The 18,021-nt window shown below is 40.5% G+C and overlaps 1 protein-coding gene across 2 annotated transcripts in view; it reads left to right on the plus strand.

The window, feature by feature from the left end:
- Positions 1-1,197: 1,197 nt before the first annotated feature.
- HSD17B3 (hydroxysteroid 17-beta dehydrogenase 3) overlaps positions 1,198-18,021 on the plus strand; it is a 39,778-nt gene continuing 22,954 nt past the window's right edge. Inside the window, exons 1-2 of one of the 2 annotated variants that reach the window (XM_059142949.1) lie at positions 1,198-1,411; positions 4,533-4,579. In XM_059142949.1, coding sequence (XP_058998932.1) covers positions 1,258-1,411; positions 4,533-4,579 — 201 coding nt within the window. In that variant the 5' untranslated portion in view covers positions 1,198-1,257. The remainder of the gene's footprint in view (positions 1,412-4,532; positions 4,580-18,021) is intronic. The other variant, XM_059142950.1, reaches the window with a different exon arrangement.

Consider the following 18,021-nt stretch of genomic DNA (forward strand, 5'->3'; position numbering starts at 1 on the left):
ATGCTTAGCGAAATAAGTCAAGCAGAGAAAGACAACTATCATATGATCTCCCTGATATGAGGAAGTGGTGATGCAACATGGGGGCTTAAGTGGGTACGAGAAGAATAAATGAAAGAAGATGGGATTGGGAGGGAGACAAACCATAAGTGACTCTTAATCTCACAAAACAAACTGAGGGTTGCTGGGGGGAGGGGGTTTGGGAGAAGGGGGTGGTATTATGGACATTGGGGAGGGTATGTGTTTTGGTGAGTGCTGTGAAGTGTGTAAACCTGGTGATTCACAGACCTGTACCCCTGGGGATAAAATATATGTTTATAAAAAAATAAAAATTATATTAAAAGCAGAATTCAGCTTATATGACTCTATGGTCCGAGCCTCTGCAGTGGCTTCTTGTTGCTTGTAGACTAAAGTCCAAACTCTTCACCATGAAGCTCTGGCTCCTCTCATGCCTCTGCCTTACTTGACTTTCTTTCGCCGTTCTCTACAGACGGTCCCTTCCGCTATGTAGTGCTATTTATTCCTCAAATACATGGGTCTCTCTCAGGGCATTTGAGCTAGCTGTCCCTTCTGCCTGAATGGGGAAGCTCATCTTTGCAAGGCCAGCTCCTTCTCCTAATTCAAATTTCAGCTCAAAATGTCTCTTCTTCGTAGAATCCCTTCCTGAACACACTCTTTAAAGTAATTGTTCACTAGCCCCTTGAACAGCACTTTTTCATGGCACTGATATCTGACATTATCTTATTTAGCAGCCTATTGTCTGTCTCCCCTACTAGGATCTCAGCTCCCCCATGGCAATGATACAGTCTTGTTTAATATTATGTGTTCCCAAAGCCTTGAGCAACACTGCTACCTGGTAGAGAGTCAACAAATATTTGTTCAATAAATAAATGCAGGACTTACAGGATTTTGCATCCTTCTCTGCATCCTTTTTAGCTTCCAAATTTAGGGAAAGAACCCAGCATAGACAATTTTTCTTTGTCCAGGCTTTATCTTTCTTCATGTCCTCCTTTTATTTCTTCACCAGCTCCCCCAGGGTCACAAAAGGCTAATGGTGCTATAAAAATATTAGGAAGAATACTTTCTTCCAAAGCCTGTGAATTGGAGTATTGTGTAAAGAAGTTACTCTAATCTAAATGTCTCTACACAGTGGAATGCAGCAGGTGACTCCAAAGGGTGACTGACGTGCCTCTGGAATAGCCACACCCTCGGAGGTCTGCGGACGGGCCAGACCAGGTCTGAAACGGGTCTAGTGCAGTCATGGGGGTGGCTCTGGAACAGTTCTTCATTTTCGTAGGGCTGCTGGTGTGCCTGGTGTACCTGGTGAAGTGGGTGAGATTCTCCAGATATATTTTCCGGCACTTCTGGAAAGTTTTGCCGAAGTCCTTCTTGAAGTCAATGGGACAATGGGCAGGTAAAGACAGCTTTCCATCTCTTGTTTCTTGGTATGTCTCATTATGATACATATCTCAAAAGATAAACTGCATTTTTTTCCCCTTTTGAGAGCAAAGATGTAATTCCTTTTAGTGACTTTTATTTAGGTGCCTGGCAAGTATGAGTGAAACTGAAATTGTCTAAAAGACCAGCTGTGGGGCATGAGAAGAATTAACTGGAAGAATGCCACCCAATTCTTGCCTCTGTGTTTGTCCTCTTGTCCTTATTAGTTGGGTTCACTCCTTTTTGGAATTTCTGGTGACACAAACAATATGTACTGCAGAAATTTCTGCATTCTTTTCTCCAGATTTTTGAAGGCTCAGAGTACTGCCATTTTGTGGAAGGATGTATCAAAATTCAGAAATACAAAGAATTTTACTTCACTTTATTAAAAAAAAAATTTCTTCAAGCCCTTTCATGAAGTGAGGGTATTACAAAATCAAGGTAACAAATGTCCCTATAGGAAGAAATGTTCGAGATGGTTATTAGATATGGAATCTGGGTCTGGCTTGTGTCCCAGGTAGATTAATCACTGCTTACCAACGGGATTTATCTTCTGGAACTACCACACAGAATGTCAGCCTGATGACTGGGTTTAAGGTGAAAAATATGAGGCTATGGTTTTAGCATCTCTTTGAATGACGTGCAAAGGTTACATGAAGAAATCCAAGAAATACAGTGACTTAAAAAAGAACCCCACAAAAAAAAAAAAAAAAAAAAGAATTTAAACAGCTTTAAAAATACCATGCCAGGCTAAATAGGAGAGATTATAAACAACCTTATAGGGCTTCCAGATAAAGTATAGGTTACAGAGTTAAATTTGAATTTTGGATAAAGAAGGAATGATTTTTTTAGTATATGACTTCCCAAATATTATACAGGACATACTTATACTAAAAAAGTATTTGTTGTTTTCTTGAAATTTAAATTTAGCTGGGCATGTTGTATCTTTAGTTGCTAAAGCCGGCAACTGTATAACCTGAGTGGCAGATATAAAAGAAAAAATTGCCATATGAAAGTTGTTTGGAATGAAAAATGGGTTTTTAACTGTCGTATGTTATATTTGAAGAGTGTGTGTGTGTGTCTGCAAACCCGCCTTCACTCTTGGGGCTGTATCTCCAGAAAACTTGCTAAATAGCTTGAACTTCAGCATTCTGGATCCAAATATCCTGCTTCACACAGATCCAAATGCTCACACACTTGGCTGAGGGTGGGTTTGTTCTTAAATCTCCTTGGCTCACATTAAAAAAATGTAATCTTGGGGCGCCTGAGTGGCTCAGTCGTTAGGCGGCTGCCTTCAGCTCAGGTCATGATCCCAGGGTTCTGGGATTGAGACCCTCATCAGGATCCCTGCTCAGCGGGAAGCCTGCTTCTCCCTCTCCCACTCCCCCTGCTTGTGTTTCCTCTCACTGTGTCAAATAAACCTGTCAAATAAACAAAAATCTTAAAAAAAAAAGACCTCCCCAAATGTAATCTTAACCTATTCTTTGAGTCAATATTGAATAGAATTATCACCAGCAAGATTAAGATGTCTTTGAGCCTAGGTAGATCTCTGAGAGAGGATATATTTCTGGTGGAGAGCCAGAAGAAAATCCAGTTACTAAAGACAAAAGTGTTTAACTTCTCAGAACTCTGTAGTTGATTAAGAAATTATGTCATTGGTGTATCTTCCTAGAATTGCGGCTCCCAAAATCAGATAGCCAGGTTTCAAACCCTGCTGTCATCATTTTTAGCAATGTGACCTTGACTGAGTTACTAACTGTCTCTCCCTCTGCTTCTTCCTCTATAAACTGGGGAAAACAATGGTCTCTGCTTTAGGAACTTGTTTTGAGTATTAAATGAGATAATGCATCTAAAACACTTGAAACAGTACATGGCCAAGAGTAAGCACTCAATAAAAGCCATCCATTTACTGATGTTATTACCTTGTCTATAGTACAGACCCTATACTGGGTGAGTTTGAAGATTCCCATAAGGGAGGGGAAGGTGAGGCAGATGACCCTGAGCACAGCACTGGGAGGAACAAGGTAATATGCATGGATTCACCTAGGAGGAAAAACAAATAAGCAAGTGAGCAAATAAAACTATCAGCAGTTATGAAAATGAGAGTGTCTTGGGGCAGTTAAGTGGCTCAGTTGGTTAAGCATCTGACTTGATTTCAGCTCAGGTCATGATACTGGGGTCATGAGATCAAGGAGCAAGTCAGGCTCCATGCTCAGTGTGGAGGCTGCTTGTCCCTCTCCCTCTGTCCCCCACCCCCTGCTCACACTCTTTTTCTCTCTCAAATAAGTAAATAAGTAAATAAATAAATAAAATATTAAAAAAAGAGATAATGAGAATGTTCTCCTAATGTGTTTCTGGAAGCTTGCACAGCTTGGCTCTTTTTCTCCATTAAGCTAAATGTATGTTCTATTCACAATTGGAAAGCGTGCACTCTGATTGTTATGCAAAGGTAAATTGCAGATGTGTAAATGCTGAACTGTAGCATAATTTCAAATTGTGACATTTGCTCGAATGTGGTTTACCTTGGAGCTCAGTCATAAATTATGTGCGTTAACGTTGGCTATAAAAGAACTAAGTCAATCTGATTTTTACATGTTAATCAATAGAGACCCTGACTGCAGATTCTTCAGGTCCCTTTATTTCATTGTATCCCTTTTTTGCATTTCTGTGTTTTCCTCTTTGTTCAGTTCCTTATCTTCCGTAGACTTTGAGTGCTGCTGTCCTATGGGGGTGGGATGGAAAGAGCAAAACACTCGACTTTTAGAAAGCATTTTGAAATGTCCTTACTGTGACAGTTGGGAGTGTGGGTTGGGAGATAATAGGGTACACTGTTTGGGGTCTGAATGAAATGTCCCTGGCTGAGGTTCTTTGTTTTGTTTTGGAGGCTATCCTCTCCAGCCTTACCAATCCCTCCAAAAAAAGTGTTTCTTTTGGAACACTGAATGAGGGGCGTCAGGGCTGGGAAGCTCCAGGGTTGAGTGGAGTAGGGGGCTGTATAGCAGGTCCCAGGCAGGAAGCCTGCAAAACACGTAGCTGGTGGGACAAAGAGCACTTTAAAGATTAATTGTGTCCTTTAAAAGCATTTCTGCTTTTTGCAGTGATCACTGGAGCAGGAGATGGGATTGGGAAAGCTTATTCATTTGAGGTAAGTTATGTTCTTGGAGAATTTCCCTTCCCCTTGTACTGAACAACCATGATCACATGACAGGCACCCCCAATGCTAGGTTTCTGGGTATAAAATCCATAGACATGAATTTATGAAGGCAACTATTTTTCTACAAAAAAGGAAATTTAAAAATTATAATCTCACTCTACGGATATCTTTCAAAAAAACACAATAGAATTTGAGGTGCCAATCATCCTATAGGAGCTGTTTTAGGAATTTCTGGAGACACTGTTATTTTCTAGTGTAATTGTAACATAAAAGTTTATATGTTTAAGTACAATTAAAACTACAAACTCCTTACCTCATAGGTAGGGTATACACTGATTTTTAAAAGACTATTTGTGTAGGCAGGACATATTACCTACAACTGGCATCTCAAGAAGATTAATAATCAAGAAGATTAATAGACATTCTAAAATATTACATAAAGAGAGGATATGATAGGGCTGAGAGTCACTGCAATTCAGTTAGTGTCTCTGAGTATTTCCTTCCAGGCTTTGTGTTTATCTGCAGATAGATAGATGTATGGGTAGTTAGAGTTTTTAAAAATGCACTTATGGCATGTGTAGTTTTGTATGTTGCCATTGTTGTTATGATTATTATTCTTACAAAGTCCACATTTTCATTCATGAAATATTGTTTCCTGGAATTCCTATTATTTTATTTAATTATGCTGATTATACTGACCTCTAGAATCATACAACAGAAGAAAGAGAATCATCAAAATTATGACAGGATAAAAAAAAATCAATAACGCTTAAATCTATAATGACAAGCACTTCAATTACAGAAGCTACATTCAATGACTGTATCCTCCTGTCCCCAAAGACCTGAGTCATGATAGCGCCAAACCATCTTGTGTGCAATGGACAGTGCAAAGTACATCAGAGGCACTCGTTCAGGTCTGTCCCCAAACTTCCAATATAATTTCTTTGGTGCGGACATTGTGCTTCAACTCTTTTTTTGAGTTGAAGGGTCCTTTGCTCTTTTTTTTTTTTTTTTTTTAAAAGATTTTATTTATTTATTTGACAGAGAGAGTGAGAAAGCACAAGCAGGCAGAATGGGAGGGAGAGGGAGAAGCAGGCTCTCCACTGAACAGGGAACCTGACTCGGGGCTCGATCCCAGGACCCTGGGATCATTGACCTGACCCAAAGGCAGACATTCAACGATCTGAGCCACCCAAGTGCCCCAAGAGTTCTTTGCTCTTATCCTAATTTGTATATAGCAACTTTCTCACAACTGGTAGTGCCCAACATTCAGGAGATAGGTGGTCGTATTTGTGGAGATTGGGGAGAACTCTCAGCAACCACTTTCCACAGCCTTGTGTCTTCCTTATCCAAAAATCAAAAGGAAAGCTTTTCTGGCTATTTGCATTAGAACTATATCACCTTTTACATAACTATTTTCCACCTTAGACTGGTTTCTGGAGAAGGCCTAATCCCTCATTCAAAAGATCCATGGCCTTAAGCTTACCACGGTACTAAGATTCTCTGGATTGCCTTGAAATCCAGATTCTTTCTTCATGATTTTCCAGATTCTTTCTTCAAATTCATGCTGACCTGACCTACTAAGGGTCCCCTGATGACTTAAGACTCAGACACTTTTCTTTTTACTTAGAGGAGACATTGTGAAAACTTAGCTATTCGTTTCTTTACTGCCTCCAAAAATGATGGCCTGTAGATCAGGCACTCTGGGTTCCTTCCCTTGCTCTGGTACCCACTGTCTGGAGATTTTGGACAAGTTGCCCATCCTCTCTGGGCTTTTGTGTCTTTACCAGTGCAAAAGATACCTCCCAACTTCTAAATTGTTTCTGTTCTAATTCTTGCTTTGCTCTTTCTCATAGAATCTTTTTCTTCATTTTCTCTTGTTCTTTTCTAGGTCTGTGTTAAACAGGTTTCTGGGTCCCTTACTTCCCCTTCATTCAGGCTCTTCACCTTCTAGAGAGCCTGTTCTGTTCTGCTTGCTAACTGCTTCTCCAAGGAAAACAGTTCAGAGTGAGATGCTGCAGACCAACTGACTTAGAGGTTAAGAGCCCAAGGTTGGGAATCAATCAGACATCTGTGTATTCAAACCCTACCGCAGAGTTCTCACATTGATAAACCTGGTAACCCCCCTGGGGCTTTTATAAGGCTTTAATGGGATGAGGCAGGCAAAATGCTTTGCCTGGAGTAAGCTCTCCAGGGTTAGCCACTATTATTACTGGATGTTTAAACTGTTCTTTTTCTGAGAGGGACGCTGTGTTGTACTCTTTCCTTTATTCTTTCTTTCCCCCTGATGCTCCAAGATCATTTCTTTTGTCATATCCTTTCTGTTTAGAGAACTACATTTAGCTAGTGGTGGCTTCACCACCACTAGCACCTTGGTACTGCTAGGTGGAAGCAGAAGTTCAGGTCTGCTGAGATGGTATTCTTTTAGGTCTCTTTGATTTTCTTCATCAGAGAATGTCTTGATTTCCCTTTCGTTCCTGAAGGATAATTTTGCTGGGTATAGGATTTAGCGCTGGTAGTCCTTTGCTTTTTGCCCTTGGGGAATGTATGGTTTTCTTCTTGCCTCTCTGGTTTCTGATCAGTCTGGTGTAATTTGAATTGCTTTTTCCCTGATAAGGTATTTCTCTCTCTCACTGCTTTCAGGACTTTTCCACTTTTTAGTTTTCAGAAGTTTAGTTATGATGTTTCTTGGAGTGGATTTCTTTAGGTTTATCTTATTTGAGTTTTGCTCAGCCTCTTGAATTAATTTACTATTCTTTGAATACTTTATCTTCCCAGGCTGCTTCTCTTTTTCTGGGACTCCAGTCACATGGATGTTAGCTCTTTCTTACAGTCTCATGGGTTTCTGAGGTTTCATTTTCTTCATTGTATTTTTTTCTATTGTTTAGAGTGGGCAATTTCTATTGTTTTATCTTTAAATTCACTGATTCTTTCATTGATGCCCTCCCTTCTGCTACTGAGCCCATCCATTGAGTTTTTAATTTTTTCTTTTTCAGTCCTAAAGTTTCCATTTGGTTCTCCTTTATAACTTCTATTTATTTACTGAAATTTTCTTATTGCATTTGTTTTAAAAATGTTTGTAATTGCTTGTCAAATCATTCTTAGGATGGCTGCTGTAAAATCCTAGTCCAAGGAATGCCTGAGTGGCTCAGTCAGTTAAGCATCTGCCTTTGGCCCGGATCCTGGGATTGAGTCCTGCATCAGGCTCCCTGAGTCTGCTTGTCCCTCTACCTGCCCCTCCCTTTGCTAACTCTCTCTCTGAAAAACAAAATCTTAAAAAAAAAAAAAAAATCTTCATCCAAGAGCCCTAACATTGGTGTCATCTTTCTTCATCCAAGAACCCTAACATTGGTGGGCGCCTATTGATTGTTTTTAACTCACTCAAATTCAGATCTTCCTGGTTCTTGGTATGATGAGGAACTTTTGAATTGTGGTCATTTTTTGTTTTCTCTTATGAGAGTCTGGATCTTATTTAAATCTGTTTTGGGTCTGTACCCTGCTTCAGCAGAAGGAGGATGGTGCCAGCTGGTTCCTACCAGCTAAGGTAGAAGCCCAGGCTTTCTATTTGGCCTCCACTGGTGGGTATTGCCTCCTTGGTACTGCTGCGTGGGGCTGGGAGTGTCAGCTCCCTACTGGGCCCCTCAGGGTGGAGAGGCAAGAGTGCTTCCTTACTGCTCCCTAGGAGGCTGCCCGTGGTACTTGGAGGAGGTGGCTTCACCACCACTAGCATGGTAGTGAAAGTCCTGACCCTCCTCGAGGCTTCCTCTTTTTCCATCCCAGGAGAAGGGGGAGGAGAGGGAAGGGAAAGGTCACCTTGGTGGAAGCTAGGTGGAAGCAGAAGTTCAGGTCTGCTGAGATGGGAGGAGGAGCCTGGGATGATTGTTCTACCTCCACATTCAGACTTCCCTGATGCCAGCCTGGCTAGGGTCTCACAGGATGGAAGTCTCAGCTCCTGACTCAGCCTTTGTTTTTGTTTTTGTTTTTTTAGCTGTTTATCTGCAGTAAAGCACTTCTTTTTTATACTTTTCTGCCTTGCTAGGCTGTCTCTTTTCTGGTTCTTTGGTTAGAGAGAGCAGACTTTTGTTGGGGCTTTGTGGTGTTTCTGTGTTTCTGAATTGCCAGCTTTTCCACCAATAAGTCTGGGGTATATGAGGGAAAAGGAAAACCCAGGAACTCACCACTGTGCTGTTTCTTGGGTCTTGGCCCCTACCTCATCTTCTCCCTTTCTTTTAGAGTCATTTAGTTGCATATCATGGTAGGAATGGGGAAAAGTACTTCTTCGTCTTTCTGGGAGCCTATTCTATATTTCATTTTAGCTTAATCTGTATTCATATTTGGTGTGGCAAGAGTGGCTTTGCCTCCTGCTAAGGGAATTTCAAGTAGTACTGGAAGAAGGTGGAAAACAATTATGGTGAAGGGTGGGCTGGGGGAGGAAGCATGAGAGGGGTCCACTATTCCCTCCCTGTGAGGCCACTGCTTCACCCCGTCTTCACACCAGTTTTGTTCCTTCAGCACCTGAATTTCTTTTATTCACTGCCATACAGAGGAGGCCTTGTTTTCCCTTGTGTTCCCACCACCTGTTACAGATTAGCAGTCACAAGCCCCTTCCCTGAGGCAGGCCATAACATAAAGAAGGAAACGGCACATTCATCTCTAAAGCAGCCCTTCTGTAGGATGGTGCCACAGTGCATTCTGGGAAAGGGAGTGCTTCTGTAGCTTAACTCCCTAAAGGAAAAGAGGCAAAACCTGTGTATGGAGCCTGTCAGCCAGGACATTCTAGAAATAAAATTGAGTCCTGCTCAAGTGGACAAAGGGAACAATGCTAGCCCAGACAAGTGTTTTCTGCACCACCCCCTCCTGGCCCAGACCACTTCACATAGAACCTTTAAATGTCTGTGGCTCTTGAGAGGAATGGCAAAACTCAGGAGAGGCTGGAAGCCCACCAGGAAGCAAGCATCCTTTGTGCTGAAAATGTAAATTGCTTTCCATTTAATGGACAATCTTCTCTTCAGGAGGCTGATGAAGTGAATTGTGAGACAAAGGTGCTTCATTCTTTGACCACCATTTTGATGGATTCCAAGGCTCAAAATGAGTGTTTGGAGGTTCCTGTGGGGAGTGTTTTTCATAGAGAGAGAGAGGGGAAAACTCTGGTATATTACAGGCAGGGTCAGTCTTGAAATGGGACAGTCCTGATTTTTTATTTTTTAATCTTTTAATCTTCCATTTATTTTTAAAAAATTAAATAGACTTAATTTTTTTTAGAACAGTTTGAGGTTTACCACAAAATTGAGTGGAGGGCACAGAGAGTTCCCATATCCCTTCTATCCCCAAACATGTGTAGCCCCACACTATTGACATCCCCCTCTCGAGTAATATTTGTTACAATTGATGAACCTACACTAATACTTCATCACCACCCACAGCCCATAATTTACTTCACGGTTCACTCCTATTTGCTTGATTTTTTGCAGTGTTCTTTTTTTTTTTTTTTTTTTTTTTTTTAGAGGAAGGCATGAGACATGCATCAGATGAAGATGTTTTTGTTTTAGAGAACTGTCCTCCACTTTCCCCTCCTTTTCTCGGTCTGGCCTGAATGGAGCTTTATCTAGAGTCACTCAAAATCGACATCATAGTCCTTGAGAGATTTTCTGCGGTTTTTAGGACCTTTTAAATAATAGTTGTGTTCCAGTCAAACCATCAGTGAACACACTTTTTTGTGTGTCATGTTTAAATGTCCTAGGTTGTTGACTATTGAAAGGGAACAACAGATGCAGAGGATCACCCTTAATTACTTGTATGTCTGGATATTGGTCGACTATTTTTTATAAAGTAAAATCTCACTGTAGAGATTCTAGGCCAGGGGTTGGGCTTGTGAGAATCCTTTATGGGTGAAGGTCATCAATTAAAATGAATGTAGATTTATTTTTAAAATACTTTAGCAGAGATGATATACTAGCATGTAGGTCAGTTGTTCTATATTATACAGCTTCTTGAGATTTAACTCACATACCATAAAATCCACCTGTTTTAAGTGTACAATTCAAGGATTTTTAGTAAATCCACCAAGTGTTCATCCTCATCACCATCCAGCTGTAGAGCATTTCCAACCCCCTAGTAAGATTCTAATAAGATTGCTCTTCCCTGGTTACACTTAATTCCCTATTCCTATTTCAGTTCTGGACTGCTATTGATCTTTCTGAACATTTTGTCCAAATGCTACCCCACAATATGAAGTCCTTTTTGACTGACTTCTTTCACTTAGCATAACGTTTTGGAGTTCCACCAGTGTTGTAATGTTGTAGTGTCGGCAGTGTTTCCCTTTTTATTGCAGAACAATATTCCATTGTATGGATATACCCAATTTATTCACTTGCCAGTTGGATAAAAACATAGGTGTTCCCATTTTTGGCTATATTGATCTTTCTCAACTTACAATGGGTTATATCCCTATAACCCCATTATATCCCTATAACCCCATTGTAAGTTGAAAATATCATAAGAAGTAAATGCATTTAACATCCCCAACCTACCGAACATCACAGCTTAGCCTAGCCTATTTTAAATGTGTTCAGAACACTTACATTAGCCCGTAGTTGAGCAAAATCACCTGAAGCAAAGTGTATTTTATAATAAAAATTGACTACATCACGTAATTTATGGAATGCTGTACTGAAAGTGAAACGCAGAATGGCTGTGTAGGTACAGAATGGTTGTCAGTGGTACGGGTCCTTCTTCACCTGCTCCTGATCGCTGGCTGATGGGAGTTGTGGCTACTGCCTAGTAAATGAGAGAGGATCCTGCCACCTTTCACTAGCTCTGGAAAAGATCAAAATTCAAAGTTCAGAGTATGCAAAAACAAAACAAAACAAAATAAAACACAAAAAACCCAAAGTTCAGAGTATGGTTTCTCCCGAATGTGTATCACTTTTGCACCATTGTGAAGTCGATAAATCCTAAATCAAACCATTGTAAGTCAGGGACCATCTGTCTAATAACGCCACTGTGAGCATCATATGTCAGTTTCAGTGTGAATATACATTTCCCTTTCTCTTGGACAGATTGCCCAGGAGTGGAATTGCTGGGTTGTATGGCAACTTTAAGTTAGGTGGGTCCTAGTCCACATTTCTGCAGTGGTTGGTTGTCCGTGAAAGCTAACACCCAGAGGTGGTGTGTGTTGGGTTTCTTCTTGCCACTCCAGACCCACTATCTGCCCTTCATCATCCTGCTCTGTGCCCAGGAGGTTGAGCTGCCCGGACAGGCTCAGCTCAACTCTAGTCTTTGGTGGGTTGGACCACTGGGCGCCACTGGCAACAGATAAGAGGCGCGTAGGAGAGTGGGGTTCTTTTCTGGCTGTCTCCCTGTGGGTCTAAGGGATTGGCTGTGTCCCTCTGTTGCAGGTATAAATAACTCTGTTAGGTGGCCCTTTCCACACAGCTGCCTTTTCCAGCTCTGGCCACTGTTCATTCCCCAGCCCTTTGGGGCATGCAGGTGACAGAGGCTCTGCTATTTTTAGCCCCAGAGTCCTGTCCTTTCCTTATACCTTACCCATACATTGCAAAACATCCTTTTATTCAACTCTCCCCAAGTTACACAATTTGGCTGTGCTGTTTCTAGCCAGAAATTCTAGATTCTAGCCAAATCCAATGTTCAGTTAATTTTTAAAGATGCTAAATCAGAGTTCATCAACATCTATGCCTCAGTTAACTGGACTTTCGTTAGATGGTCTTCCCTTAGTCTAACAGATGTTATAAATAATTTCTGAAGAAATGCAGTTCAAGATATGTGGATTGGCTTGAAATCTTGTACAGTGGCTTCTACCCTTGTAGGAACAAAACTGTCAGATTTGTGATTGCCTCAGAGTAGCCCTTGGCCTTGAGCTGATTTAGTCTCCTGTCCCACTGCTTCGTGGAGGATTCCTGACCCCACCAGAGGGCTGACCATGTCTTGCCTTTATCATATCTTCCTGGGAGGACGTCCTCACAGAGGGCCTAAGGGAAAGAGAGCTGGGACTCCACAAACCTGTAAGAACAGGTTCATGACTATTTTGGTGCCAGCTTACTAATAAATCTTTCTATGTGGCAGACTTGCTTGCATTTTGAAACACACCATCTGCTGATGGGATTGTGGAGGATGAGAGCTGTAGCATTAATTAGACCTCTAATTATTGTAGGCTACAAGAAAATCCCCATAATTACAAACACCCAAGTTGGCTTAGGTCAAAGACATCAAAATTTACTGCCTTTTGGGGTTCTAGGCATTCAGGGCTCCCAGTGGGTTCTTCCTGGTCACAAGCAGGGTTCCCTAAGGGAGCAGGTGCAGCTGCTGTGGCTGGTACAAAAAGCAGCCAAACTAACCCCAAACTGGGCCAGCCTCTTTGGCTTCCCAATTGGCTTCAGGCCCAGATGAGCACCACACAGCACCCACCCACTCCACACACATCTCCCTCTCCCTCCTTAACCCCGAGCAACCACTAATTTGGTCCCCATTTCTATAATTTTGTTATTTCAAGAAAGTTCTATAAATGGAATCATACACATTGGAGCCTTTTGGATTGATTTTTTTTTTTTTTTCCTCCACTCAGCCCAGTTCTCTAGAGATCTGTCTGGGTGGGTTCTCGTATCGATAGTCTGTTCAATTTTATGGCTGAGTAGTATTCCATGGCATGAATGACCACTGGTTAGTGGATGTCTAGCCAGTCATCCACTAAAAGGTATCTAGGTTAGGTAGTTTCCAGTTTGGGGCAATACAAGCAAAACTGTTATAAACATTTGTATATAAGTTTGTGTGTGAAGAGAAGTTTCTATTTTTCTGGGATAAATGTTCCAGAGAGCAATTTCTGGGGGTGTGATATTTGCATAATTAGTTGGTTGGTTTGTTTTTTTAAGAAAACTATCCTAACTATTTCCCAGAGTGACTTTGCCCTTCCTACCAGCAGTAGATAAGTCATTCATTTTCTTCACATGGTCTCTGGTATTTGGTGTTGTCACTCTTTTTTATTGTAGCTGTTCTGATAGGTGGGTATTGAGGTCTCATTGTGGTTTTAATTTGCCTTTCTCTGATGGCTAATGATGTTTATGTACTTTTTTTTTTTTTAATTTAAAGAGATGTAGAGAAGAAAACAGCAAAATTTGCATCATCTACTTTCTGTTTCTCTGATGTATGTATTCTTTACTGTTAATGCCCAGAGAATACTTGAAACAAAATGCATGACTAAAGATTGTGTGGTTTCATTCCTCCACCTCTGGGCGGTTCCAGTGGTCTCCCCAATGTCTGGGATTGCGCAGCTGCGCGTGCTGCTCAGCTCCCAGCTCTGAGCTTTGGTGTGACCAGGGCACCGTGCTTCTCCCATCAGTGTTCTTGGCAGCGACAGGTAATGGCATGGAGTTGGCCCTTGGATTAAAATCACTTCGCCAGTTCTGCCTCAGACCAACCAAAATAAAATAACTGCTTTGTCCTATTTTTGAGTATCATTGCATGTTTACCTGGCAACTTATGGGGTGCTTCATCTTTTCAGTGAGGAAATTCTTCCTTTAGCGCCCTAAGTGAGAATCATCCCAGTAGACCAACGAACCGCCCCAGGAAATTCTTCCTAATGTCTCAATTCCTCTCCTCTGAAGTACTCCTGTTGCACTCTCACCTTATTCTCCTTGACATTGTCTTCAGTGAAAATAGCAACTTTGAATTAGTTTTATGTTCCCCTGGTCCTTGCTACCCTGCGGCTTGACCTCAGCCCTATAATTTCTGATCCAGCTTTGACTATGCCACGTTACTATAGTGTGTGTGTGCACAAGACAGAGAGAGAGACAGAGGTGTATGTAATCCACAGACGTGATTACAAAAAGTCATAAAATGAGTAATGTGTCCCTTATCACTCACATTAAGAATGAGAACATCCCCAGTGTCCTTGAAGCCCGCTATCTGTCACACATGTTTTGTTATGTGTTCCCCCTCTGTTATCCCCAAGACAGACACATGATCATGAACATCGTGTTAACAATTTTCTGACTTAAAAAAAAAAGTCGTATTACACATGTACATATCCCTAAACAACATATTGGTTGCAGTGTTTGTTTTGAACCTAATGTCAATAGATTCATTTGTCTTCTGGAATCTGTTTCTTATTGGTCAATCTTATGCTTTTGAAACTCATCCATGCTGATGTGTGCAGAGCACAGTTCATTCATTTTCAGTATTGCGTAATATTCTGTGACATACATATATCCCGGTTTAGTCATACTTCGTTTTTTGGACGGACATTTTGGTAGTTTCTGTTTTTGCTGGTATGAACATTTTGTCCATGCCTGCTGAAGGTCTTGTGCAAGAGTTGAGAACATGCCCTGGGGCAGAATTGCTGGTGCATAGGTTATACATTGTCAACATTACTAGATAATGCCAACTAGCTTCCAAAGTTTTGGTGTCAAAGTTTTATTGACCTCATAAACCGAATGGGGGAATTTTACCTTTTTTTTAATATTTGAAAAAGATTGTGCAATTTAGGCATTATCCTTTTTTGGGGGGCTATTTGATAGAACTTTTCTGTAAAACCATCTGTCACTAGAGTTTTCTTTGTGGTACAATTTAAAGTACTCATTTATACCATTATCAGTATCACCTGACTATTATTATTGTTATTATTTTTAGTGGTTGTAGAACTATTTGAATTTTTAATTTTTTTCTTGAATTAGTTTTGGAAATTTATATTTTCCTTGAAATATATTCATTTCACCTAAGTTTTAAAATGTATTGGCATAATTTTTTTGTAGCCTTCTCTTCCTATGTTTGAAAAAATGAAAGCAGCAAAGGAATTGAGTCCAAAGTTGTCATCTGGTTCACAAAATAACAGGGTGTTTAGAAAGTGAGCAGAAATATCGAGAGGTTAGGTGGTGAGGTACACAGCCAGGTCACCCCATAAAGCAAGTTACACCAGGGCATTTGCTTTCTCCCCACTTTCTCTTCACTTTCTGGAATTCCAATTACTCAGCTGTCATTTATATTTTTTTTCTGGAACTCCTATTATTCAGATCCTGAAATCATCCTCTACTTGTCCTTTTATTTCTCACAATTTCCATTTTGTCTCTGCTTTCCTTTCTGCAAAAGAATTTCATTAACTTTATCCTCTGTTTTATGGAACTTTTCACTTTTCACTTTTTGCTACTTGCTTTTGAAATTTCAAATTTCTAAGAAATTAAGAATGAAAATTGTTTTTAAGAGATTAAAAATTGTTTCCATTTCTGAGCGCTTGTTTGCATTTTGTTTGCACCTTTGTAGAGCTACCTGTCCTTTGTATAGAGTAACAGCTTTTCTTACCCATCTGGGATATATAAATATATACATATATATATATGTATGTGTATGTATGTGTGTGTGTGTATATATATATATATATATATATACACACACACACATACATACACATACATATATATATATTTTTTTCTGCTTTCAAAAAACTGTTTTCTCCTTCCAAGTTGCTTTTTTTTTTCTGTTTGGCTCTCTATCTTTTATGTTAGCAGCTTTCCACAGATACTCCGTGGTCTGTCTGGGTTGGAGAGTTGGCTCAAGGGGGTGAGAACTCCACCTGGACTCTCTGAGCATGGGGTGGATCTGGGTGCTGAGTGTGTGGGGCTCGTGCTGTGTTCTGGGGAGCCCCAAGCCAGTGTCTTGATGTGGCTGAGATTCCCCAGAGAAGAGCTAACCTCCTGCCTGAAAAAGCCTGGCTCTCATCTTTCTGGATTCAGAACTGGCAGGGGCATAATTTGTGTGTCCCCTTGCTCTCAGAGAGGAATCCCCGTCTTTAACCTGTGGAATGGAAATGGACACCTGAGGTTCTAACGGCTTCCCCAACAGCTCTTACCCAATTCCCCCATATAGCTCCCCCTTTACCCCAGGTTTGGTGCTGGCAGTGCCCGAGATTTTGGAGGATTTTAATAGTATACATTTTCCCAGTTCTCAGCTTACCCCTTTGCTGGTATAAGACTTGGGATCCTGCCCATACTCTCTAGGAACCAAAAATTTGGGAGTGCTCTTGTCTCTTATTACTCCCTGTGCATTTACGTTTTTCTTGAAAAAAGTTGTTTCCCATTTAATGGGATTTCAGGAGGTAGCAAAATTAACTATTGTGTTGTATTTACTCTCTTAACCCCTTTTCTGTATTTTAAATCTCAGCTGGATCTCTAATTATGCTCACATTTTCATTCCTAATATTGTTTATGGTTTACTTATGACTTTTTCTTGATTAATTTTGCTGGAGATTTGCCAGTTTCATCAGTTTTTTTTTTTTTTTAAGACTCAACTTTAGAAAGAATGTGACCTGCAATTATTTAGCATATAAACATGCCTATTACATCAAGTGTATTATTTGTGTAGATTCAATAGTCTGTATCCTTACCAAATGTGTGGTATATTATCCAGCAATTACCAAAATGGGAAATTAAAAATATCCTATTCTGATAGTGTATTTTTCAACTCTCCTTGCACCTTTCCTAAGGCTATTTTGTTAGGTAATCCAGGATTAGAATTGCTACATCTTCTTGATGACCTGAACTTTTTACTAGTCTTTATTTTGAGTAACAGTGACATGCTTCAGTGCCTGTTTTGATTGACATTAATAAAGCCATGACTTTTTTCTTTTTGGTTGGTATTCACCTTATGTTTCTCCTTTTAGTTTCAACTTTTCTGCGACCTTATGTTTTAGGTGTATTTCTTGGAGATTTCATAAAATGAGATTTAAAAACTCTGTTCTGATATTCTTGGTCTTTATGAGAACACAGTAGTCTAGTCATTTCTGAAATCTTGTAGATTGAGGGTTATAGCCCTTTAGCCAAGTAACTCAAAGGATCAACCAGTATTTTATCTTCAGTGCTGTAAAAACACAATTCTCAAACAAAGTGCATGGTAGCACTTGTTAAAGTTTTATTCGACTTAGTAAGGAAGGATCCAGTAGGAACCCAAATTGCTGATTGCAGAGTGTTTGAAAAATAAGGATTTAAATAGTCAGTTAGAAAGGAATGCATGATAATATTGCCAAGTTAGGTATCAGATGGTCTAACTTTCTACAGGGTTGAAATGTATGACAGTTATGGTCTGTCACCTCTGGGTTAGTTTCCCTGTCAGACTATGAAGTCCTGACAAGTCCTCTGTCCCTAACTTTACTGTCTGTGTGCTGTCTGTACTTTCTTTTGCTAGGAACTGTTAAAATTCTGTAACAGCAAAGCCCCAAAGCATCAGATGAGGTCAAGGCTTCTTAGAAAACATTCTAGGGTGATCTTAAAAAAAAAAAAAGAAAATTTGGGGTACCTGGGTGGCTCAGTGTTCTTTGACTGCTTTCTGCTCAGGTCATGATCCCAGGGTCTTGGGAACAAGCCCCACATCAGGCTCCACGCTCAGCAGGGAGCCTGCTTCTCCCTCTGCCTGCTTCTGCCCTGCTCGTGTTC

This window comes from Mustela lutreola, chromosome 12, assembly GCF_030435805.1.
Source record: "Mustela lutreola isolate mMusLut2 chromosome 12, mMusLut2.pri, whole genome shotgun sequence".
Taxonomy (NCBI): Eukaryota; Metazoa; Chordata; class Mammalia; order Carnivora; family Mustelidae; genus Mustela; species Mustela lutreola.